The sequence below is a fragment of the Vulpes lagopus genome, chromosome 5 (genome assembly GCF_018345385.1).
Source record: "Vulpes lagopus strain Blue_001 chromosome 5, ASM1834538v1, whole genome shotgun sequence".
Lineage (NCBI taxonomy): Eukaryota > Metazoa > Chordata > Mammalia > Carnivora > Canidae > Vulpes > Vulpes lagopus.
The window spans coordinates 24,220,591-24,248,243 of NC_054828.1; the positions used below are offsets into that span (position 1 = coordinate 24,220,591).

General features: G+C 41.3%; 1 protein-coding gene across 1 annotated transcript in view; it reads right to left on the reverse strand.

Annotated features, from left to right (window-relative positions):
- Positions 1-27,653, reverse strand: part of SLC9A2 (solute carrier family 9 member A2) — a 95,135-nt gene that overhangs the window by 13,384 nt on the left and 54,098 nt on the right. Inside the window, exons 4-8 of the mRNA XM_041757209.1 lie at positions 19,926-20,143; positions 19,341-19,543; positions 8,060-8,149; positions 7,226-7,296; positions 1,252-1,413 (exon numbers count right to left, since the gene is read on the reverse strand). Of these exons, the coding sequence (XP_041613143.1) occupies positions 1,252-1,413; positions 7,226-7,296; positions 8,060-8,149; positions 19,341-19,543; positions 19,926-20,143 (744 nt within the window). The remainder of the gene's footprint in view (positions 1-1,251; positions 1,414-7,225; positions 7,297-8,059; positions 8,150-19,340; positions 19,544-19,925; positions 20,144-27,653) is intronic.

Consider the following 27,653-nt stretch of genomic DNA (forward strand, 5'->3'; position numbering starts at 1 on the left):
TCTTCTGTGATCACAAAGACAATGGCTCTCCTTTGTGAAGCTGAATAATTGAATTATCCCTTGCTACAATTGCAAATGGAATAGTGCATAAGAAAGATCATTAACTTGTAAAGCTAGATGGCAACAAAGATCAAGTCTTGTCCCATTTTCTACTTGAAGAAACTCAATCTCAGGGCAATAGATGAACCAGTCTAAGGTCACACAGTGAATTACTGCAGGGTAGGACTATAAACCAGTCACTCTGTTCAATCCACTACTGTTTTTAAGTGCAGTATAATATCTTTACCTCCAAGCCATCCTGATCACTGTTTCTTTTTATTCTGGATTGTGTAAACTTCCATAATTTTAATAGAGGATTTACAGTCTTAGTAAAAATCCTCCTAGTTTATATGGTTGAGTGTGATTTGGCATTTCCTGTCTCATTTCAGCTCTCCCATAGACAGTATTTTAACTAAGTGACATGTATTTTAAGTGCATTTCAAGCTCATCAGTGAAAGAAGTCAGCAGAACCCATAATTTCTATCATTTTTTGTGGTAGGGAAGAATTGATGCTTACATGATAAAATGACCTACTGTTAACTGAGCATTTACTGAGGATTTGCAATAAGATTCTGGGTAAGTCACTTTACCATTCTGAATCTTCATTTCCTCATTTTTAAAATTAGGGAGACACAGTAGATCAGTGGCTTTCAATCCTGACTGCATATTGAAAATATCTGAAAAACTGATAAATAAAATATACCTACACCTAGGCCTTATCATGGGCCTGGTCATCATATTATTTAATGCTCCTAAGGTATTTGTAATATACAGCCGGGGTTGATAACCACTATACCAGATGATCCCTGATGTTCTTTGCAAGCCTTAAAATATGATTGCATGAATAATTCATGAGGAAATAACTATAAATTACATGCATATTTACAATAACATACCTTAAGATATTCCATTTCAAAATACTTGCTAAAGAGGTACTTTTACAAAGCAATGAATGACCTCAAGAAAATATAATACAGGCATAATTATCCTAAATATGACAAAGTATTTTCTGACTAGTCAATTCTAAAATAACAAGATGTTACCTGATGTGACATAACATAAGGTATACATTTCGAGGCTTCACATTTTAAACAGAATCTCATTCTTCCATGAGGTCTAGGACATGAGTGAAATTTGTTACCATCACTGGTCTCAAAAAACTATTAAGACATACTTAGTAATACTAACTTTAATTTTCAAAACAGTACTTACTTCAGAGATGCAAAAGAAGGAACAGCACTTATCATCCCCGTCTCCGCCATCTCAATGGCATGTTTTATTTCAAGCTTTTTATATAAAGACACAATGCTTGATTTGGGTTGGTTTTCTCGAATCAAAAGCTTCCGCAGGTATTTGTCATCGAACTTCTTAAACCTGGAAATAAAGCAAATCCAAGCTTCAATTAATTAATACTACAATGACCAAAAAACAAAATAAAGCAAAACCAAAACATAAGCCTGTTTTACCATCATTTCTACCACATCCAGGGATAAATTGAGTAGTAGTGTTTAGCTTGTCTGATTATATATATTTTCATATGTGCATACCTGAATATATACATATGTAAAAATATATGTATATGTAAATGTTACTATCGGTACATTTTTTATATAGTCATGATAGACATATATCTAATATTCACCAATTATATATTAAAATATATCTATATACTTAACATTTACGTTTTTGCTGCTTCTCCTTTCAGCAACATTACTCAAAAGTATTAATATTTCCTACGTCTATTCCTCTCCTCTGATTTTCTCTTGAACATTCACAAGTTAGGCTTTTGCCCACAATACTCCACTGAAGCTACTTGTATTGAGGTCATCAGTGACCCCCACAGTGTAAGTCCAATGGCCAATCGTTAGTCCTCACCTTTCCTGACCTCTCCTGCTTAAACACATCACCTTCCAGAATGTCACACTACCTTAGGTTCCCCCTACCTCTTTCTCAGACTCTTTGGTTGGGTCTTTTTCTTCTTTCTGGCCTCTTGATCCTATTTACCTCCACTCGCTCTCTGGCCATGTTGCCCAGTCTCATGATTTTAATGGCATCTCTGTGCCAGTGACTCCCACATTTGTATCTCCTGCCTCAGCCTCACACCCAAGCCCCAGAAATGAATATTCAGCTGCCTAGTTAACACCCCCACTTGGATGTCTAGTTCTCAAACTTGATGTTCCCAGATTGAACGTATCTTCTCCTGTAGTCCTCACCATTTCAATTAATGACCACTCTACCAGATCAAAAAACCTGATGCCACCTCTGATCCTTCTCCTTCTTTCACATTCCACGTTATGGCCTGAATGGTGTGCCCTTAAATATTCACAGGTTGAAGTCCTCACCCCTAGTACCTCAGACTGTGACTGTATTTGGGGATGGGGTTTAATATGAGGTCATTAGGGTGGTTCTCAAACCAATAGGACTGTTGTCTCTATGACTAAAGGCAATTTGGACATAGACACATAAAGAGGCAGGAAGGCAGCTATCTGCAAGCCTAAGAGAAAGGCCTGTAACACATGTTTCCCTTGCAGCCCACAGAAGGAACCAACTCTGCTGATATTTTGATCTTGGACTTCTAGCCCACACAAGTGTGAGAAAATAAATTTCTACTGTTTAAACCACCCAATCGGTGGCACTTTGTTGTAGCAACTCTAGAAAACTAATACTCCATATCCACTCTGTTGGCAATTTCTGTTAGTTCCACCATCAACACACACAATCAAACCATGCTTCTTCACCCCTTCTATACTCCTATCTCTTGGATCTACCCTGGTCTAAGACATCATCATCCCTCAGGGGATTCTTGCAACAGGCACCCAACTGGTGTCCCTGCTTCCACCACAGCATTCCTACAGACTACTCGACACAGTAGCCAGAGTGATCCTGATAAAATATAAGTCAAACCACCTAAAACTCTACATCTCTCTTGAGAACGTGTACAACAACCTGGAGACCCTACACAATTTGGAGCTGCCTATCTTAGCACTGTGCTTCTCACGTCCAGCCTCACTGATATCCTTCCTTCCCTGGAAACTCACCAGCTCTGCTCCCAACCATGGGCCTTGATACCTGGTGTTCCTTCCACCAAGAAGATCCTCCCCCAATACACCTTCAGGGCTCTGTTGCAGACCCTCCGTTTAAGTCTTTCCTCAGCAGTCATTTTTCAAAAGAGCCTTTCCCGTCCATCCCATTAGAACTGCATGCCTCCTCCAACTACCTGGATTCCTATTCTACCTGCAGATGTATTTTTTCCCACAGCAATTATCATTTTCTAACACGCTATACAATTTATCTTCCTTTCTGTCCTCTAGCACTAGAATGATACATATGGGCAAGAATTTTTTTTCCACTTTTTCCCATATCCCCAGTGCCTAGGACAGTGCCAGGCACACTGTAAGCGCAGATTGTAGAATGGATCATTTGGTCTCAATTCCTCCCTGTATACGATACCCTCTGCCATAATACTTGGCAATGTCCTTCTACCATGGCCTAGGTGGCCTGTGCTGTCCTATTTCCTGCCACTGGCCCCAATAATGTTCCCTGCTCTGGTCAATGACCTCTAGCAGACAAGACAATTAGAGCAGAGGCTTAAAATGAGCTTGCATATTAAGCTTACCTCTCTTTCCACAATTACCATGAGAAGGATATGGGTGGAGTGACTCTTTAGTCCCAGGACAAAGGGGAATGCCACATGAAATAAAGTTCAGTCCCTCCAGTCACATCAGAGAAGGCCAGCTGGGATCAGCTGACAACCAACCAAGCCTCTGAAGCATGAGCAAGCCTGGGCCGCATCAGCCCAGCACAGCCCAGATTCTGGACTCTCAGACTCGTGACTCATGGGCTTTAATAATGTGACTGTTGTTTGAGCAGCTAAGTATCAGGGTGGTTTGTTATGTAACATCATTATGCTAACAGGTAAGCAAAACAGCATGCAATGAGTATTTGTTGAGAAAGAAAGAAATGCATTACAGTGATTACCATTAGCCCAAGGAGGTTTACAGGTACACCTGTGCTATGAAAGGAAACAAGGTGAGCCCACATTCTTGTTACTAGTCCTTTGTTTCTACACTGGAGGGTGATGAATAATTTAAGAGTCATCCATTCAACTGGCCACTATGATAGACAGGGGCCAAGTTTTTTTGAAGTTTATTCTGAATTTCACACTAGGCCATTGGGCCAGGACTCTTTAAACTTCTGTTATTTTTATTATTGTTTTGGCTTTTCACTGGAGAGAAACAAAAGGAAGAATAAGCATTAAGGGCAAGAGCATCTGACCCATTTAGCATAGGAACCCTGTACTCTATTTTCACACCTTTCATTTCTCTGCCAACCTACACTGAGGCACTCTCTTTCTCCATCATTAGACTCCTTTTACCAAGTTTGAGAAACTTGCCTAATCAAAAAGCCTTACCGTTTCTCCAAGGATCAGATGCCTCACAAATTCTCTGGCAAGACCACTAGAAATCCACAGCATTAAGGATTCCAGAAGAAATGGAAAGATACCCAACATACCTAAAACAATCCTCTTCTTTATATGTGATCTTCAGTAACATCAACAATTATGTACATACCAGAGATAGGATCTGAGCAGAGCTAATTTTAAAAATGACCTGCGTCAGCACCAAATTCCTCCATACTCACACACACTTCTCTGCTCTACCTGCGATATACAGTGTGCTTGACAATCCAGGGAATTATGTGAACCTTACCTGGAGAATGTCATGCATGGAAATATACAGGGGTTGAGTGAAGTATGTACGCTGCAGAGAAAAATGTGAGACACATAGCCATATTACCTTTCAGACATGAAATCAGAGTTGGCTCTGCCACCTTTAGTATTTATGGTCCAATTAGCCTGGCAGGCTGTAGATGCTTGCCTGCACAGACTCAGGTACCCCAGAGACACAGTATCTCTGCCTGAAAGATAGAATGTAGCCAGACTTTCCCTGAAGTTCTTTTACCAAAGGTTCCAGACCAAATCCACATGATCACAGAGTCTACTACTTTCTCCTAACACTGCCCCAGGGACTGCTGCCCTGATGCCTACATCTACTCACATCTATTTACCCTTGTCTGGGAGGCAGAAGAGTGGTATAAATCCTTAACCCAGTCTCCCCATTGGAAAGGGACCAACTGTTCCGGGTGACTGTTCTCTCTTGTCCCTCCAGGGAAGGACTGATGATGGAATGCTGGAGAAGGAAGAAAAGCAGTCAGGTGGAAAGGGAGGATGTAAGTGGAAAATAGACCTGGCTGAGGATTAAAAAAAAAAAAAAAAAAAACAGAATGGGAGGCAGAAAAAGTCTGAATCGCTGGCTTGGCAAAGACAAGGATCCATCTTTGTTAGGTAGGAAGGTCCCGGGGACGTAAAGCAGGGTGGCATAGAAAGTCACAGGGCAGATGGGTAGGGTTCTCTCACCTACCTCCTGCCTTCAAAAATGTAAATTCCGCCCAAGATAAATGGTCATCTTTTTCCCATATTTTTACAATGGAGAGCTTAGTTTGCTTTATTACTTTCTGCCCCCATGTAACTAACTGGGTGCTCTCTCCATACGAATAAAATATTTTTTTCTTTACATATTACGGTAACACAAGGTCCAAGAGGCTTTTCCATATTAGTAAACAGTGTGGTCAGGTTTGTAAAGGTTGTTTTAGCACTTAAAATCTCTGCAATGCATCTCATCACTTAATGATATCTTACATACACACGCACATACACACACATACACACATTTGCTGTGTGACTGTTTTGTGGCCTTTATTATATTGTTAAAATTTTAAAGTTCTGAGTCTATGGTTTATACTTCTCATATAATCCAGTATCACGTCAGAACACGTGAACAGACAATGAGCACTCAACAGCACCCTTCTGTTAAACTACATACACTGGGAGGCTGGTCAACTTCACGTAAATTTGCAGAGGGGAGGGCCAGAAACTATTAGCAAGTGAGGAAAGCCAAGGCAAGAAGGCAAGAGGGAGCTACCAAAATAGAGTTTAAATCTGTCATCTGTCTCCTTCCAAAGGCCTTCCTAACCAGTGATGTGCTGATAAATGTTCACAAATTGCTTTATGGGGATGAAAAAAGGCCCTGGTTTATAACATCTGTCAGTTCCACGGCACACCCCCACCATGGCTGCCTCGAGCTACCCCTACCCTTGTGAATGAGGCTCACTGTCAGCTCCTGGGGGCCAGGTGAGCCAGCTCCTACACTTCGTGGTCCCTGACCCTGCTGTCAAAATCAATCCCATAAGTCTGCTTTTCAGTTTATTTTCAAGCACATACCTAATTCTGCCCAGCTAGGACACCTCGTCCATTTCAACTATGAGATCCTTGAAGACAGGCACTGATTTCTATTTATCCACCACAAAGCCATTTAAGATTAAAACAACAACAACAACAACAACAACAACAACAACAAAAAGAACTAGATAGACACATTTACATAAGCACATATAATCTTTAAAAATTTAGCTTTAGGAATATTTGTTACTTCTATTTGTTACAATATTTGTATTTAAAATGTATTTGTAAAATACTTGTTAGTCTATTTATAATATTAGGTGCTCCAAGCTCTGCATCTGACAAAGCCCCTCAACATGTGTGGGAGAACAAATAGGAACAGAATCCTCAGTTTTTCACCAAATAGACTGCATTCCTCAGCCTCCCTTGCAGTGAGAAATGCCTACATGGCTGAGTGCTAGCCACAGAAGGCCAGGCCACGTGTGTAACTGGAAGAATTGCATGAAAGCTTCTGATAACTTCAGTTAAGAGGAAGCCAGTACATGTTCTTTGTCTCCACATTATCTTTCTTCCTACATGCAGCCTGGACCGTATGCATGATGGCTAATGGTGGAGCACCCATTCTGGTCTAAGAGTCAACCTTGGAAATGGAAGATGTTAGTGGATTCACCAGGACAGAAGCGTCCTGAGACCATGAGGTGTGTGTGGAGCAAAGTTCATCTATTACACCTACATTAGCTACAGAGCTCTGGCTTCTTACAGGGGAACAAAATAAGCCTCTATCTTGCTCCAGGTCTCTGTGATTTGCTGAACTTTATCTTAAAGGACACACTATGGCACAACACAGGAAAGATTTTGCAACTCTGAAAAAAAAACACAGGTCAGTAAGTCCTGCTTCCAGAGTGAGCCAGAGCCACTTCATAATATAATGGCGGAAGACCTTCTTACTTGTCTCTCCAAAAGTTGTGACCCCAATGTCCACAAACATCTTCAATCCCAGTCTTCACATGATCAAAAAACTAAAACAGAAAAAGTAGGCTACTGATTAATTTTTACCCGAAATCAGTAATTTGCACTCTACTTATAGGATGCCTAAACTTCAAAGACCCTGACTGTTTTTGCTTCTTCTTGTTGTTGGGTTTTTGTTTGTTTTGTTTTATTTTTACTAAAAGCAATGAAACAATGATTCATCTCTAAATACACTGATTTTATTATATCAGTATTAGATAATTCTCAGGTTATTTTTCTCCTCATAACAGTCTGTTCATAATTTCGGAAAATATGAAATATTATACTTTTCCAGTGGAAACATTTTCAGATTGAAGGAAGTTACAAGAGGGATTCCTTGTTCCTGGGGTGCCTGGGTGGCTTAGTGGGTTGAGCAGCCAGCTCTTGGTTTCTACTCAGGTCATGACCTCAGGGTCACAGGATTGAGCCCGAGTCAGGTTCTGAGCTAAGCAGGGATTCTGCTTGGGATTCTCACTCTCCCTTGCTCTTTGCCCCTTCCCTTGCTTGTGATCTCTCATTCTCTCTCTCTAAAATACAATCTTAAAAAAAAAAAAAAAAGGATTCCTTGTTCTCGCATTCCCGATGGGTCTAGCAGATTAATCTGGAGAAGGCACCCTGGGGCCCCCCCAACTCATGCCCTTCTTGGCCCTCTCTCCCTTTTCCCCTCTGCCATTCCCTTCTCCTTCAGGAAAGGAGTGCCAGAATATGCTGTCAACTGAATCCACCAAGTTTTTCTTCTATCATTTAAATCATTATTACTACATTAACACTTACCCGGCAATGGATTTCTTCACTGACTGCTTGCTGTTTCTTATTGGACCTCTTAACATCAAGAAATTCCACTAGTGGTCGGATAGTAATTCCCTGCACAGAAAAAAGCAAAGGTGTATCTTCTAATAAAATTAAGTGAAAAATTCAAGAACAACTTTTATTCTTCTGAGCTTTGGTAACCAACAAAAAGATATCCTCCTCTCAAGATTTAACAGAACATATGCAACATTTTGTTAATTTTTCCTCCTCTCCAATAACTGGCATATTTTCAGAGGGCCATGTCCTAGCATGTTCTACTAGAAAACAAACAATGGACAAAGTTGAAGAAATTGCAAACTACTTCTAAGTAATTCTAAGAAACAGAGAAAGAAATTCCAGAAAACAATAAAGTATTATCCAAATAAGGGGATTCACCTACTTGCATCATCCATAGAAAACTTTTTAATAATTCTTATATTCATTATTTACTAAAACCATGTTAATGGTACTTCTGCTGCACATGTGTCTTTGGCATTTGGGATACAAAAAAGTTAAATGGTTAAGGCACTCAGTCCTAGGATTTTGTAGTTTTAAAGGGAGAAGGATATGCCAAAAAAAGTTAAAAATATGCAAAGGAAGGATAAGAGAGACACAGGAAGCTGGTCCAGAAAGGCCTTATAGAGAGGCAACACTGAAGAGTAGTCTTAAAAGATGTTGAAAGGATATCATAGCAGGGACCAACCATGAGCAAAGAATCAGTGGTGAAAGAGGGTACAGAGGAGTTTGGGCATGTTTGTGAACTTGAAAAATGGAGAGAACCATAAGCTATTTAGTAATCTAAGAAGAGAAAAAAAATATTTCCTTAACATGATAAAAAAAAAAAGCTATCTGCCAGAAATCTATAGTGAACATCTGAACTTAATAATTAAACATTAAAAGCTTTTCCATTAGAACTTGACACAGTCCTGCCTGTCCCAGTCAGTTAAATAAGAGAGAGGGAAAAAAAAACAAAAACAAAAAAAAAAAAAAAAAAAAGAGAGAGGGAGAAGTATAGACACTAAAAATGAAATAATAAGATTTCTGTTGCCCATGAATGATCTAGTGTTTGTCCTAAAATATCTAAGACAATTTTTTTCATTTAAAAATACCAAGAAAAAATAAAATAAAATAAAATAATATAAAATAAAATAAAAATACCAAGAAATTTTAATTAAGTGATTAAACACAAAATCAACATACAGAAATCCACCCCATATACTAATTTAAAAAAAGAATCAGAATAAACACCTACATGAAAGAAAATACATATATATAATTGACGTGTACTAACACATAATAATATGTAATATATATTTTACATATTATATAAGATGTGTATATACTTATATACATATATATATATATATATATATAATATGTAATCCTATCATGGAATGCATAAAACCTTTACAAAAAGAACTATAAAACTTGGTAAAAGGATATTCAAAAGATCTGAATTTTTAAAACACAGTTCCCAAATGGGATTACATAGCAATATTATGTTGACAACTTTATCTCAGTATTTGCAATAAAATTCCAGTGACCTTTTTCAAAGGATTTTTATTAACAGAACTTGAGAGGGCAGCTCTAAATTAGTCTGGAGCAGTAAAGGTAATCAAAAAAATTTAGGAAAAAAACAGTGACAGGAGAACTCACAGATATCAAAACAACCAGCGAATATACTTAAAATTATAACACAGTAGCACTAAATTGGGCCAAGTGAAGAGGGGTGAGAATGGGTGGTCAAGGAAGATCCCTAAGACTCCTGCGTGGTAGCAGGTGGCCGGCCATTCTTGACATGGGGAACACATGCATGGTGGGGAGGGGGTAACTGGATTGGGGGGGGTGGGAGGGGATGCATATATTGAGATAATGTTCCCTGCCATGCATTTGATTTCATCTCACCTTTCTGCATGTCTTTATTTAAGAATGCTTTTGATAATGTAAACTGTGACATACATACACACTTTTTTTTTAAGATTTTACTTATGTATTTGAAGAGAGAGAGAGTGATAGAAGGCAAGCACAGGCTAGGTAGAGGAGCAGAGGGAGAGAGATAAGCAGACTCCCTACTGAATGGGGAGCCCGATGCGGGGCTTGATCCCAGAACCCTGGGATCATAACCTGAGCTGAAGGCAGATGCTTAAGCCACCCAGGTGCCCCCATACACGTTTTTCAAAGGAGGTCATTCAATGTGCTCCATCAATCCAGCTTCAGGCATTTTTAAGCTTGACTTTATCTTTCTGGAGTGTGAGCCAATTTTGACCAAATTTGGGATAAGACACACCTTATGTTCTATTTGCAATTCAGTCTGCCACTTTGAAATAATACAGGAGGTAATAAACAGTTTTCCAATCAACATATATTCTGTAATTTTTAACTTATGTAAATGAAAATGGGTGTAAACATGTGGTTTACTAAATTCCAGATTCCATGAAGCCACTGGTTTAATTACCACTCCAGGAAAAAAAAAAAAAATCAACAAAATCAATCCAACGTTGAAACTACATAATGTGTTCTAAGGATGTTAACTGTTGTTTCGTATGCTTTTTTTTTTCCTATCAGTATTCATTTAAAAAAAAAAATTCTATGAGGGCCCAACAGTTGTAAATATGGGACAGAAAAGTAAAGATAGGACACAGGCCCCAATCCGGATGCAGACTCCTTCCACTGGATAGATAATCCTTCTAGATTTAGAAGTTAATGCACCATCACAAATTAAACAACAATAAAACAAAACTGATCAACTACAGGAAGCAAGTGTGGCTTGCTGCCTAGAGCAACTCCAGTTTCTAAATATATCACATATTGTAGTTTATGATTAATAAAATATATTGGTTATATGCCATGGATCACTGACACTGCCTCTGAATAACCGGTATTTAAACAGCTCCTTTAAGAGTCTCCTATTTGCTCTCTGAAGTATTTGCAGTTGTCATGTCATATCAACAGGAATGATGTGATAGGTTCCTCTCCCTCTTTTTCCTTCCTTCCTCAATCCATCTATTTTGGAGGCAGAGGACATGACATCTGTGAGTGTCATATTAAGTTCCCCAAGCTGGAAGCTATACTCTAGGAGCCCTGGGTCTTGGGGTGGAAGAAATAAAGGAAAAGCAAAAACAAAACCAACAACCAACTTTTGAGAAGGCACCTTATTTTATAACCACATTGGAAAATTTCCAATTCAAGTCAACTGGGAAGCAGCCTAACAAGGCTTAGAAAAATAGCTTGTTACCATCCAAGTAGGTTTAAACAATAAAGGAACCCTTGGTTTTCCATCAAACCATTGAAAAACATATTTGCAAGATACAAATGAAATGTTTACCCGTTCATTTGGCTTTGGCACAAACATACACAATACCTCAGGGCCAGACCTGATGGAAGGGAGTCATTTAACAGCAGGAATGAACAGGACAGCCAGGTGAGCTATGTTTTCCCCTGTGCCACCTCTGTCTCCACCTGCCCTGCCTGCTTTTTTTCCTCAAAAAAGAACTGCTGTCTGGTGAACATTCTTTTGGTTTGAGCTTTTGGAAGAAAAGGATTTCTTGTTGGTTTTCTTTTTTTAATTAAATTTTTTGGGGAAAAAAAAAAAGGTGGAAGGAACTACCTTATATTTCTCTGCTATGTAGTAGACAACTTCTAGAAAAACTTAAAGGAACTCTCTAACAACAACAACAACAACAACAAAAATGTCGCTATCATTGCTCTACTATACCATATCCTATGATCACAGACTTGATCGCAGAGATCTTAAGCCTGGTTGCACACACAGTGTTTATTGTTGAATGGGTAAGTGGGCAAGAACCATATAAGTGGTTTTTCATGCTCTTTGTGCCATCTCCCAGCCTCTTTCTTTCCAGACTTAACCGCATTGTGCTCAAACTGGCTGTCAGATGTGTCTCTTCCCCTAAATCATGGCTTTCTCTTTACTGTGCCACCAGCAAGCACTCAGGCATGCTCCTATGGCTCTCATCTTTGAAAAACACAAACAAAAGCCCTCTTCTGGCACACATTCCCCTCTCACTACCACCCCTGTCCTCTCCCAGACCTCACCAGACTTTGTCTTGTATCTCCCGTCTCCAATCTCTCTTTATCCTTCTCCCTGGAATCCAACTGATCAGAAATTCCTCACCATCTGACCCCAGCGCTCTTGTGAAGATGTCCACTCATCATGGGCTTGCTGCATCCAGTAGTTCGCTCTCTGCTCCCACCTTGCCTGACTGTGATCCCATTTGTCACAGTTGCTAGAACTCTCTTCTTCCTGAACATTTTTTTCACTTCTAGATGAACTCCTCGTGATTTTTCTCCCATTTTACTATTCACCTTTTTCCTCTCCTTGCCTAGTTCCTGAACATTTTCATGACTTCTCAATATTGGTACACTTCCTTTTCTATACTCTTCCTGTGCTTGTTCCTGAATTGCTTCTTTCAGACTCATGTTTTACAGACCATCTATATACCAATGTGTCTCAAATTTCTATTTCCCACTCTGTCTTCTTCCATCAATTCTAGACCCATACATACAATTGCCTCGCCAGTACCTCCACCTGGATGTCTAATAGGCAGATATGCATGTCCAAGAGGTGTGTGTCTAAAACCAAACACCTGATTCTCCACCCTTCAAACCCAATACTCCCCTGATGCTAAATTAAACATCACCTTCTTTTACCTAGTTGCTCAGTCTGAAACCCTGGGAGCTATCTTTGTACTTTCTCTTACAGCCTAAATTATTTATATACATTTTTTTTAATCTCAAAAAATCCTGATCATCTTACTCATTTTATTGTAGTACCAGAATGAATGTCTGTTAATTCCAGAACTCCATTTAGTATGTTAATTAAATATAGGAATGTGTCATTGCTACACTATCTACATATCTTAAATATGACCGTTCATTTGATAAACTAAAATACAATGCCTATAAAATAGTTGGCATCATCACCCTAGTTTGACAGGCTAAGTCAGCAAGGTTTTTTTTTTTTTTTTTTTATTGGGGGGGAGGGGCAGAGGGAGAGGGAGAGGGAAAGAGAGAATCTTTAGTACGCTCCAGGCCTAGTGCAGAGCCCCACGTAGGACTTAATCTCACCACCTTGAGATCATGACCTGAGCTGAAATCAAGAGTCAGACACTTAATCCACTGAGCTACCCAGGCACTTCCAGAAGTATTTGATTATTGGGAAAGGTCTGCCCACCCTGGGTCCTGAGGTCCCACACACTCTTGCAGGGTGGGGGTGTCAATGATGCAGTGCCTCAACTGCCTTTACCCAGGTCATTTTCCAGGGTTGCATTTGCAATGAGCAACATTGAGAGATGAAGTCATGTCACCCTCGAGACAAAGAATGATAGATCCTCAAGCCCTGGGCCAGTCTCCTGTAATGTTGCCCGCTGCATGTGTAGACATCCATCCTGAGACCTCTGTGGGGGGCGGGGGTACCTGGGGTGTGGAATACTGACACAAACCAACACCCACCTCTGACTACTGCTTTTGCCTTGAGTAACAAAGCCCTTTGTCTATGACGCAGGAGTCAGGTGTCTTCTGCAAGCATCCATGGAGATTTTACAGGCAAGTTAAACTTGTTAACTTGCAAATAGGGTAAAATCTTAGATACTTCATACTTCTGGACAATGACTTACAAAAGACACAACACAGATCTGCCATGGAGGCAAAAAGGGACTGTCCTCTCTTGAATTCCAGTCAACTTTGCTACCTGCCGGGCTGCTAGATGGATTTCCAGAGGGTCTGCTACATGATTATAGGGATTCATTAAATAATGACCAGATTGTTGGAGTGTTCTGCAATCATTTTTCCTTTCAAAGAAAAGAAAAGTACATCAAAAGGCATTGTCTTTCTTCTTTCAACTACGATTTTACTTAATGTCATAATTAAAACAAAGCAAATCATCAGGTTAAATCATCAGGCAAGTTGTTTGCATTAACTACTATGTTTACATGCAAATTTCTTCTCTATTGCCTAGGAGGAAGGTACCATTATCTGGATCTTTAATTTTTATTTTTTTATTGGGAGGGGAAGGGGCAGACAGAGAAGGAGAGGGAAAGAGAGAATCTCTAGCAGGCTCCAGGCCTAGTGTAGAGCCCCTAAAGTCAAAAGAAGCTCACAGAGGTTGTTCTGGGCAATAACTATCAGAATATTAACCAGAATGTCAACCCAGGACAGCCTTGCTCCAACGTCTGTGTTTTCTACTACTGGACTCTACCTTGTCCCCAATCTTGAATATAAATTTAAAACGAGAGACAGCTTATATTTTATGTAATGTTACCAATCTTATCTAAAAGAAAATGAATTCACGTGCCCAAAGAATCACAATTGTTTACTCATTAAATATTCCACAAGCAAGACTGTATTCTGGTAACATGTTAATGTTCTTCATCAAGAGGTTACTCTCCTAATTATCAATATGATTCAAGGAGTGTTAAAAAAATTCTCATTATAAATCTAAGTGTCAGATAATAAACCATATGTCACGTGGAATTCTATTCTAGAAGACAGTGCTAACTCAATAATACTGGGATGGAAGACCTACTGTATAAGAAATATTGAAATAAAAGGGGGGGAAGACATTTAGAAGTTTAATGATAGATCCATCAACATAAAAGTTGTCACTTGAAAAAGAATGCATAGTCCTTAATCAGAAGGCAACATGTTATGCATAGATTACAATTAATTATTCCTACTATGTTTATAACCCATTAACTATTTTCTTTCAGCTTTTCTCCGAGTTCCTTAATTATTGATGTATTCTGGGGATCCCTGGGTGGTGCAGCGGTTTGGCGCCTGCCTTTGGCCCAGGACATGATCCTGGAGACCGGGGATCGAGTCCCACGTCGGGCTCCCGGTGCGTGGAGCTTGCTTCTCCCTCTGCCTGTGCCTCTGCCTCTCTCTCTCTCTCTCTCTGTGTGACTATCATAAATAAAAATTAAAAAAAAATTATTGATGTATTCTGAGAAAAAAGATCCTAACTGAAGGGAGTGTTGTGTGCATTTGTGTGTGTATGCACATGTGTGTTCATAACCCAGAGCCTCTTAAGAGCCAGATCCATTAGTCTCCAATCTGTACACACAAAGGGGTGAGTCAGACAACAGTGCAGGAGATTACAGTTTGTGGAACTACAGAAATTCCTCTTCCAAGTGAGCATCAGACAGAGCTTTGCCAGCTTAAACCTAATTAGAGGAGAAGACTGTCCATGGGGTATGCTTACAGACTCCAACTATGGACTCCCTGAAAAATCTCTAAAGGGTTAATTTAATATGTTTACGGTGCCAAATACAGCCAATACATCTAAACTACTCTGTTTGTAGCCTCTGTTTTTTTTTTCATTTGTCACATCAAAAACTGTTAATCACAGTTAAATATTGATAGACACACTATTCATTCATTCAAAGTGGGTGCGTAGGCTTTGAAGATGGGGAATCTAAACTTCACCCATATCTTCTGGTTGATTTACAATTCCCAAAAGCCAAGATATTATAAATAGAATAATGATACTCTATATTAATCACCTACGCACACATTCATTGAAAAACAGTATACTTTTCTGTAATTCTTTCCTTTTCCCTACGCTATGCTTGTTCTAATTGAAGAAATGTGATTTTATGTCTGTTGGGTCTACTAACTAAAAAATTTCAGCTTGTCTTTTGTATGTCCTCTCCTGAATTACATCTTCCCTTCTGGTCATTTTTCTTGGATTTTACAAATGCATATGTCCTTGATGCCAGAGGAGGGGGCTGGTTCTGCACTATAGATGTTTGAGAAACACTTATGTGGATGATTAGCAGCTGATATATACATCTCCAAATGACCCAGTTCCTAGTTACACTAGACTAACATGGTTCTATTTTTGTATTTGACACCTTAAGTTCTGAGAGCACTGACTAAGCCTTGGCAGGGATCGCTGGGAGCGCTAAGGACAAGGCAGCTGGCCTAGGAGAGGTGGTGAGTCACTCACCCCCGCCTGACTGTTCCCCTCAAGCCTGATGCTCTAGGGTGCTACTGAGAGATTAAAAGGCTCAAGGCAAAATGGATTCAATGCACCATTCTGCCCCAGGTAAAGTGTGGGAGTAGCAAATTGGAGGACTTTTTACAAGGATCCTATAAACACTCTACTAAACAGATAAAGACAGGGGCATTTGCTTCTCTCAGGTGTATAAGAAGGCCATGGGGTATCTGAAGCAAAACTCATATGTGTTCCTGTAACTGAAACTGTTACCAACCATGACCTGGTAAATCACGTCTCCTGAGTGAAGTCACTGGCATTCAGTAGTTCTGAGCACATCTGTGGGTCAGAGTCCCAGGCTCAACCTCAGCTTTTCTCATTGACATTCGTGTGCCCTTGGGTCAGCCTCCTTTCTCTCTTTCTGCCTCACAGGGTTCCTTCTCAAAGGTTTTGTGAGGATGAAATGAGATAATACACATAGGGAAGGCCTTGTCCGAGTGCCCGGCACAAGTAAGCCATCACTGGTGGGTACGTGCAGTAGGAGGGCACTGGTGATAAAAATAGTAACAGGAAGTGGCCACTTCTTGACTTAGGACAGGGGCTCCCAAGGCCTTCTTCTCCAGGATTCCTCACACAGGACAACCCACTGTCCCCAGCACAGGAGGTATGGATGGATGAAGGATAAACTGCTCTTCAGGGAACTGATGAATGGCAGAGGAGGAGGAGCACAGTGAGTCACAATATTGAACAACGACTATGCACTTTATTCAGAGGTACGAATGAACTGGCCCCCGTTCCACCTTTTACTATCTGTGCAGACTTGGGAAAGGCACTGGAGTACAGGCTCGGTGCCTCAGTGTCCTCAGTGATAGAGTTCTGTGCCACAGAAGTGTTATGAGGATTAAATGAGATTATATAAAAAGAGCTTGGGCCTGAGTCAGCCACCTAGAAAGTATTCTGTGATGAACTGTTAAACAGAAAAAAAAAATTTTTTTAAGTACCTCCAAGGGCAGCCCTGGTGGCTCAGTGGTTTGGCACCGCCTTTAGCCCAGGTCCTGATCCTGGAGACCCGGGATCAAGTCCCATGTCAGGCTCCCCACATGGAGCCTGCTTCTCCTTCTGCCTGTGTCTCTGCTTCTCTCTCTCAATCTCAATCTCTCTCTCATGAGTCAGTAAATAAAATCTTTTTAAAAAATAAATAAATAAAAAGTACCTCCTGAAGGGGCGCCTTCAGTTAAGCAACTGACTCTTCGTTTCAGCTCAGGCTGGGATCTCAAGTCTGGCTCTGCACTCAGCAAGGAGTCTGCTTGTCCCTTTCCCACCCTCTCTGCCCTTCCTACCTCTCTATCTCTCTCAAAAAAGTAAATAAATCTTTGTTCTTTTAAAAGATTTTATTTATTTGAGAGAGAGAGCATACAAGGAGGGGGAAGGGTAGAGGCAGAGGGAAAAGGAGATTCCCCCCAAAGCAGGGAGCCCGATGCCTGGCTCGATCCCAGGACCCTGGAATCATGACCTGAGCCAAAGGCAGATGTTTAACCAATTGAGCCACCCACTAAATAAATCTTTAAAACAAAGAATAAATAAATAAAAAGTACTCCTAAAAATAGACAAAATAAAAATAAATAAAAAATAAACAGTTACCTCCTGGCTTTTCCCCTCTGTCATTATCACTAGCCCTTGGCTGCCTTCCTCTTCTCTCCAGTCTTAAGGTTGGGCTGCCCTAGAGACCAGCTCCTGGTCCTGTGTACTGGCTTCTTTGATATATGTTCACTCCTTTGAGAATCCTGTCAGGCTCAGGATTTCAAATGCCAGCTCTGTGAGGATGACCAAGCTGTCTCCTGAAGTCCAGACCCAGCCAGGATCCTGCCGTCTACTCATCCCTCTGCTTGTAGGTCTAATTGACACCCCTAACCTGGCATGCCTGTGACTGAGTCCCATCCCCTCCACCCACACCCCTCCCTTCTCACCTGAGAGGAAATCTCTCCTCCCAGCTGCTCAGGCCAAAAGCCCCAGAGTCCCCTGGGACAGCTCTGGCCCTCACATCGATGTCTAACCCATCAGGGATCCTGTAGGTTCCACCTTCAGAATGGATCCAAGGATCTCAACCCTTCTGGGCGCTGGTCTTGCTCGGTGATTGCACTGGCCTCCACACTACGTTTTCCGTGTCTATACTGTGTCTATACTCCCTTAGGAGCCTGTTCTCCCAATGTCCAGGTGATCCTTTTACAAAGTCAATCAAAACACATGCTTCTGTACAGAACCTGATGGCTTCCATTCCACGTGGTGAAGAGCCAGTCCCTACGTGGGCTTGTGTGGCCTTATCCTATGTAGGACATAGGATAGTGAGACTCCCCCTCACTGTTTTCATCCTCATCTCTCCAGCCACACTGGCCAGGAACGTACTGCCTGCATACCTTTGGGCCTATCTGCCTGAACCGTTCTTTGGCTTAGCTAATTCCTTCACTCCCCCACCCATAAGCCTTTGCTCAAATGTCATTTTTTCATTGTCTTCCATGACAATTCTATTTAGTGAGTGAACTCCCCCTCACTCACCATTCCACTTCTTATTGCACAGAACCTTTCACCTTCTTATCTCCTCTATAATATTTACTCACTTAGTATGTCTAGTGTCAGGCATCTGGCATCCCCTCTGGGATGTAAGTTCACAGGGACAGGGATATTTCTGCATCTTGTTCACTCACGGATTCTGAGTACCTAGAGGGCGGTCTGACATATAGCAAGAGTCCAATACACATTTACTACATGAGTATCTGCAAAATATAATCCCCGAAGGGCTGGCTTATTGACTTAGAGATTGATAGACAAAGTGCAGATCTTGATGCCAACCTGCATTCTTCCTACCACACTTTCTGTCTCTGGTACTAAGCATATATTCACGCATCCCACCCTTTCAAGGGACACACTGCTATGCAGTCAAGTAATGTCAAATTGCTGTTGGAAGGTCATCACACAAGTAGCATTTAATGAGTACATTTACTAGGTCAGAGAGTTCGACAAATGACAAGGATTAGTAAGCTCAGTTCATAAGTTTCCAGCAGTATGCTTAGATCACTTAGCTGAGTTTCCTTAAATAAGAATTCGTGTGGGCCAAGTGACCAAATTGGATTCTCTTAGGCCCCTGCATAATCAGGTGACACAAGGAAGCAATATTTTCCTTAACATCATAACCACCAGAGCTTCGACAAGCCTGTGCCACTTTGCCTCCTGTAAAAGGAGTTCATCCTGATAGCCTGACAGGTCTTGTCTCCTCTCCCAGTAACCAGAGACTTTGCCAGAAGAGAGAGTTTTACTCACCAGGATGAAGACAGTAAAGAATATGACAACAATCGCCGCTGTAATGAACAGCTTTTTCCTAGGAAACACAGCAGCAGGTAGGAGAAACACAAGCGCAAAGCAGATGGCACCTCGGAGCCCTCCATAGGCGATGATGAACTGATCCTTAAAGGTCAGGGGGATCGTCCGGAACCAGTTAATGACCTGAGTCAGGACAAAGACACCTGAGAATGAAAAGCAAAAACCAAAGAAAAACAGATGGTGTGAGTCCAGAACACGAAACCAGTGAGACTCATTCTCTGCGCTTCTGTGACAGGACAAAGCATCTAACAAGCCCCACGGTCTTTTCACCCTTCCTTGGTGTTTGTTGTTCTGGGATAACAGGTGAAAATGTGAACTCAAGGAGGCCAAGGGAGGTCAGTCTGATGGCAGAGTCATGAAGGTACTTGGGGATGAAAAGAATCCATGTGGAATGGGGGAGATGAGGAGGAGAGGGAGAGGAAGAAGATGAAGTAGCTGCAGCCAAGGGCAAGCCATGAGAAGAAGCAAGCCCCATTCTTCTAGTGAGTGTTGCCGGATGTCCCTTTGGGAAACAAGCACCATTACCCAGTGCTCTCCAGATGAGACAGAAGGCAAGTGTGAAGCACACGAAGGCCCAGTTCCATTCGTGGTTCTTCCCGACAGTGGACACGCCCATGAAGATGAAGATCAGGGTCTCGCTGACACTGCTCAGCATCTTCATGAAATACTTGATGGTTGTGTAGGACTTTTGAGATACGTTTTCTTCCACATACTTATTCATAGTCATTGCACAAGCAGTGATTCTGCAAGAGAAGATACAGCTTCTATATAAACATGACAACGGGCCTAATCGGCATGTAACAGTCAGCATTTAAGAGCTAAGTGAGGCCTCTACCCTTCCACCCGTCACTAGAACATTACTGGTTGACTTGTATAAATGAATGTGATTTGCATCGTTGGGACCTAACTCTAGAAGTCTTCATCAGTACCAACTGGTTTGAAATTCTCGGCTCTGCCCAGCTTTGTAGTCTGTGGGCATCGGCACCTGCCAACATCACAAGGAAAGCAGTCCACAATAAACTCAAAACCTACTAACTTCCTATAAAAGCAGTTTCATCTTCTCCATCCCTCTAGTGCCAAAAATGCTAAGGCATTGCCTAAAAGCCTAAACTTGAAACTAGTCTCATGCCTTTTCTCCCTTGCCACACCTCTCCTGTGCCCCCCCCCCCACCCGCCACCATCTCATTGGTCACCAATTGTTTTTTACCCTTCATCCTGAGTATCTCTTGGACCCACTAACTCTTTTTTTTTTTTTTTTAATCCCAGTGCCTTTGTTTCCACTTCTGGAAAATTCACAATGTATTCATAGGTTCTGAGAACACCCAAAGAAAAGAAACTTTTTTTTCCTGTTTCTCCCATAATCTCCAAAACTCCAGGACCACAGAGCTCTGATTTCCCCTCCAACCATATCTATTTTAATAGAGCATGTGCACATTCTGGTAAGGGAAGGGCTCTAAGGTCACAGCCACACTCCTAAGGTGGACATCTGAAGCTCTTCACACTCTTCCCTCAGTAGACAAATCCAGTTTCACCTCCTACTCCCTCTCCACCCAGCATACACCATATACCTCGACTATAATTTCCCCAATACGCCCTGCTCTTTGCTATCTTCTTGCCTCACTCTGTGCATAAGCTCCTCTCTGGCTGAAATGCTCCCCTGACCATCTCAAAAGTCCCTACAGAGGGAAATTCAGTATGAGGTGGCTGACAGCTCATCCCAGGTTCTTTTTTTTTTTTTAAGATTTTATTTATTCATTCATGAGAGACAGAGAAAGAGAGAGAGAGGCAGAGACACAGGCAGAGGGAGAAGCAGGCTCCAAACAGGGAGCCTGACGTGGGACTTGATCCCAGGTCTCCAGGATCATGCCCTGGGCTGAAGGCAGCGCTAAACGGCTGAGCCACCCGGGCTGCCCTCCCAGGTTCTCTCTAAAGAGACACTGATACCAGAAATCAGCTGTAGCAACATTTGTCTAGATATATCTCCTGAGGCAAGGCAAATAAAAAGTAAAAAAACAAAAAATACTGAGACTATCAAAATGAAAAGCTTCTGCACAAGGAAGAAAGCAATCAATAAAACCAAAGGGCCACCTGCCAAATGGGAGATGTCTGCAAATGGCACAGCCAATAAAGGGTTAGTATCCAAAATATATAAAGAAGTTATATATATTTTACTTCTATATCAATACCCCCAAAACAAATAACCCAATTATAAATGGGCAGAAGACATGAACAGACATTTGTCCAAAGATGACATACAAATGGCCAGCAGACACATGAAAAAATGCTCAACACGACTGGAAAATGCAAATCAAAACCACAATGAGATATCACCTCACACCTGTCAGAATGGCTAAAATCAAAACCATAAGAAATAACAGGCTTGGCAAGGATGTGGAGAAAGGGGAACCTACCACGTACTGTTGGTAGGAAGCCAAACTGGTACAGCCACTCCGGAAACTAGCATGGAGGTTCCTCAGGATGTTAAAAATAGAACTATTCTATGACCCAGGAATCACACTAGTCAGTATTTACCTTAAAAATACAGAAACACTAATTCAAAGGGATACATGCATCCCCGTGTTTATAGTACCATTATTCACAATAGCCAAACTATGGAAGCAGCCCAAGTGTCCATCAATAGATGAATGCATAAAGAAGAGGTGGTATGTACATACAATCAAATAGTCCTTGGCCATAAAAATGAATGAACTCTTGCCATTTGCAACGACATGGATGGAGCTAGAGAGTATAATGTTAAGCCCAATAAGTCAGTCAGAGAAAGACAAATACCATATGTTTCACTCATATGTGGAATTTAAGAAACAAACAAGGATAAAAAAAGACAAAGAGACAAACCAAGAAACAGACTCATAACTATAGAAAACAAACTGATGGTTACTGGAGGGGAGGCAGGTGGGGGGATGGGGAACATAGGGGATGGGCATTAAAGAGTACACTTATCATGATGAAAGAAAAGTTAAATGGTAAAAAAATATATACATAGACATGGATATTAGAAAGTATCAGACGACTTCATTATCAGAAGGTGTTCTAGGTGAAGGAAGACAGAATTTGAGTGAGCGTCTGCCTTCCATGAGTGATCACCATGCTATCAGCCAACTACAGGTCATGATCTGTCAAGTTTTCCCCATTCTCGTAACTTCAGAGCTGCAATGACCCTAAATGCACCCTGCTCCCAAACACTGCATGTAGTCCTCCTTACCCTGAGATTTTATTTTTATGTTAGGAAAATCCTCCTACTGCAAGCACAAGGAAAGGAAGAAGAACACAAACCCAAGGGCTCTCTGAGTGAAGACCTAAACGGGTAATCATGAACATATTTCCCTGCAAGAAAAAGATCGGTTTCATACACACAAACAAATATAAATTTGTTTGTGTGCCCCTATTAAGAGAAAACAAAGACCCCACCAGGTCAGGACTCATGCATTTAGCCAAGATGTCACTGCCCCCAGAATGAGTGGGTACTTCTTTTGGGTGTTTATGAGGGAGGAATGCATAATTCATGTGGTTCCCAAAAGAATGAGTGCCTTATTACATAAGCCAATAAATTTCAGCAACCACAAACACAGGGCAAAGCCTTGAATAGCCGAGGGCTTATATAATAATAGTCAACCTTTATAGCACCCCTGCTCTGTGCCAGGTACTATGCAAGCGCTCTGTGTGGATTATGCCAGTTAACTTCATTACAAGCCTCTGAAGCAAGTTCTGTTATCATTCCCATTTTACAGATGAGAGAACAAAGGCAGACAGAGGTCCACTTATTCAAGATGACACTGCTAATAAATGGTGGTGCCAGGATTTTGACTCAAGCAGTCGGACTCAAAGCCAGCACCGCCGAGCTCTGTCCAAGCTCTCAGTGAGCCTGGTTACCTCTGATGGGGAAGAAGTCTTGCTCCTCTGCCAAGCCCTTGCTCAACCTTTCTCAAGTGCAAGACTATCTGTATTAGGTTCCATCAGCTGCAGTAAGAAATTAGCCAGAACTTAGTGACTGCAACACTTTCAGGGCTCAGCAGTCTAAAACCACTTTCACTGGGCTAAAATCAAGGTGCTGATAGGGCTCTGTGCCGGGGAGATTGTTCCTCACTTTTTTCCAGTCTGGAGGCTGCTCCCATGCCTTAGCTCACCTTTGCCTCCTTGGCCACATCTCCCTCTGACCTGGACCTTCCTACTACCCTCTCCTCAGTGTCTGTGTGATGCTATCCAACCACTCACCTAATCCAGTGTCATCTCCCCATCTCAAGACTCTAACTTAATCACACCTGTGAAGTCCCTTCTGCCATTAAGGTAACATGTTTACAAGGAGGGTCTAGGGATGAGAATCTTTAGGGGCCCGTGTTCAGTGGATCACACTATTGCTGGATTCACCTCCCTGGTGTGATGGGCACAATCAAGCACGTGTCTCCAGAGGAGCGTGGCCAGGGCTGCTCCAGTGTGCTTGGTAACAGAAGCAGCTAACAGATGCTCTGTCATGCTGACTTGAATCAAAGGGCTAGAACCTCCACCAGCAGATAAGAGACAGGGGAGAGCAGAAGGGCACGTGGCATCTCTCTGAGTAAGCCTACGCTAGGGCATCTTGCCAGTCTCCCACTGGAATAAAAACCATTGTTAACTACGGTTTTGAACACCTTCTCCTTTCATATCTTGGTTTGATTTTTCCTTAACCAGACTTGAAAAAGTTAGATTCACCCAATATGAAGGCAAAAGCCCAATTAAACTGATTAAGATTCTAAAGCATATGTTTTTATAAAAAGAGAGAGAGAGAGAGAGAGATACCCAGCAACACAAACTAATGGGCCGCTCCTAAATTTTATCAAGTTGAAGATTTGTAACAAAAATTAATTATGATGGTCATATTACCTCCTGACATGCTCTAATGCTATGCAAAAGGTGCCTCCAAATGATTTTATTACAGAGCATTTAAGCTTAGAGACAAATACAGAGAATAAACACCAAAGTACCCACTACCCAGCTCTTTCTAATCCTTTTATTTTTTAAAATAAAACATCAGCTTTAGAGTTTAAATCCCTATGTTTTTCATACTACCCCATCTCCCTCTCTCTCTCCTGGCATTGGCTTTTCTTTTTATCATTCAAAAAGCGATTTTTGAAAGGCTGAAGAATATTGTTTTTGCGTATATGATAAACATTTCCCTCTAAGACCATGTTTCCATCAGTCACTGGGCAAAACATAAACCATACGGGTAAAGAGTCATTTTCAGTTCATTATGTGAGCAATTCAATAAAAATTCTATTCAGAAATTATCAAAAATAAAGCTTCGGTGTAAGAATAAAAAGAATAAATGAATTTTACATGAATGTCCACAGGATCGATTTCCACTGCTCTGTGTCCTTAACGTGACACCAGTGGTGATGCTCATGTCTGCCAGACACCTCGCTGTAACTTAAAGCTATTTCCTACCAGCACAGTGAGACCCTGCAGAGAGAAGAATGGCCCCAGTGGGTACCAGAGGCCTCTGCATCTGGGAGTGCCCCGCTCAGGAAGCCTAGGCATGTCTACGACATTGATGCACTCTACAGGCTGGGGACAAATGCTCTAAAGGTCCCTGTTGTGGTCTGCCACATACAGCTTAATGCACGTGGCCCCTCAAAGCAAAGGCCAGCAGGTGTTTTCATTGCAAAGGTTTTTTTGTTGTGGTATACTCTGACCTGAAGCCAAACCACCTCACTGCAATACCATCGCAAGTACACAAAACTACCAGTTAGGGAGGCAAACACAATACAGTCTCCCAGAAGTAGAGAAGAATAGAAACCTTTCTCCCTCTGCATTGATCATCATCTACAGCTATTAGTCTTAGTACCATAAATTTGCTTCTTCTTTATTTTTCTAAAAGAACTACATGAAACTTATGAGATGGGAATGGTGCTGGCTGGTATCTGACTGCCCTCAGTCTCACTGGGTCCAAAGTGCCTAGCCAGGAGTGTCCTTGGGGACAAGGTCATGTAAAAGCATATCCCAGAAGCACTGTCTTTACAGAGAAATGGGATTTCTTCCTCCATCAGTAATGGAAACTCATGAGGATTTCATGCCTGAAATCCATGGCTTTTCATTCTGAACATCGATGCGTTAGATAATATCCACAATAGAATAATAACCTAAAGAGACTCTACATTTTAGAAAATTCTAGTTGAATTTTTTTCTTTAAAGATTTATTTTCCCGAGAGAGAGAGAGAGAGAGGGAGAGAGAGAGAGAGAGAGAGAGAGAATGCACACATGAGTGAGAAAGGGAGAGGGAGAGAGAATCTGAAGCAGCCTCAGCACCAAGCACAGAGCCCAATGCAGGACTGGATCTCACGACCCTGGGATGACAACCTGAGCCAAAATTAAAAGCCAGACACTCAACCAACTGTGCCACCCAGGCACCCTTCCAGTTGAACTTCTTAACTCTAAAGATCCTTCATATATAGAACTATTGCCCTTTAGCAATATGACCTTACTTTTACTTGCCTATGTCACGGAGTCGTCCCCCTCTTTCCATGCATGTCTCTCTTTACTAGTCTCCATATTTAGCTAATAGGATTATGAAAAAACATTTAATATCAACCAACATTTTCTTAGCATCTACTCTGGGTTGAGTTCTGTGCTGGGGTCTAGGAAGATAAAATCAAGTAAGACACAGCTTCTACTTTCAAGGGTTCACAGTCTCAGAAGAGAAAGGGTCCCAAAAATATCATGATAGAACAGTGCAAATGTCAGCAATGGAGATGAGAAACAAGGCTTTGGGAGCACAGGGAAGGAAACCACTACTTCTGCCACAGAAGGGGGTCCCTTTGAGCAACATTTCCATGGCTAAGTGAAGAGCTCACCAAGCAGGAAGAAGAAAACCAAGAAAATGAAGTGGCCATGTGCAAAGGCATGAAAGAAAGCAAGAGACAGGTTGGCATACTCAGGAAATGGGCACTGATTCTGTTAGCCAGAGAAGAGAGGGATGATGATGTTAAAGGGCAAGGATGAAAGGAAGTATGGGCCAGATGATGACAATGATACAGCTATACACTATGTAAGCTTAGGAGTTTCAACTTTATTCCAGAGGCTGGAGGGATAAAGTGAGAGTTTATCTTTGATCATATAATTAATGTCTATTTCCCCAAATCAACTTACAGTTTCATGAGAAAAAAAAAAGTGTCATTGATGTTTAGCATAGTGCCCAACAGGTGCCCAAAATATGATTTGAATCAATGATTGCATTGAAGAATTGTTCATGGGGATGGTGTTGTGGTGTGGACGATTTTGTGTTTTAGAAAGAGAACCCTGAAGGAATTATGGGGAACAGATTTGGAGGGACACGAAACTAGAGGCAGGAGTCAACTCATTTCCTGCACTGGTCTTCATTTTGTTTGCAGAATCCATTGTAGCACCTACCTGGCCCACAAAATATCCCAAAATATGTCTCTGTTTTGACAGGTGTCAGCTTCCATTCTGTGGGGCCACATGGAGGTAAGGTATGTGCAGAATGCATGGGTGCTTTCTGCTTTGTTATTACCTTACCTCACATCACATCTCAACATAAGTGTATGGTGATTATCACCAATTTAGAGACCGAGAAGCTAAAGCACTATAATTAGTGGTTTTTACGTTCACCAGCAGTTGAGGTTTTCTTCATCGCTATGTCATGCTATATACAGCACACAAGAAATTCATGCCAGCCAATACCATCTCAGCGGTGTCTTTGGGGGGGATAAATAGACTTTGTATTTAGATGATCTGTCATTTGACAATTTCTGTATAGAAAAATTTCAACAAACACTTTTCTCTGTACTACTCCGTGAGTCCATCCCACCAGTCCATGAAGCCACTCTCCATAAATGTTCATTTCCTTCTACAAGAATGTATGCGTTGAAAGAGCAGGACTAGCATTCATCTATGTTTACCATGGTTCCCTGCATGTCATGGTACTGAGATGCAGGTTCAAATTATACTGGCTGATTTTAGTTTAATGAAGGTCCAGAACCCTTCATTTAGATGGCTGTGATCTGTAGAACCAAAGGGACCAGCATTAATAAACTGAAGGCAGGGAGAGACAGCAGATTGCTCGTTGTGAAGATAAACAATATATATCTTGTCTGTTTATGTTCATGAGGTGAGGCCATGCCTCAGGGAATTCAGTTTCTAAATACAAGTGCTTTCATTTTTTTCAGGTGTGGTCAATTCTCTAATTTCCATTCCCAGATGAGGAGAGGTCTTCTGTAATCAGAACTGCTTAGAATTTAAGTT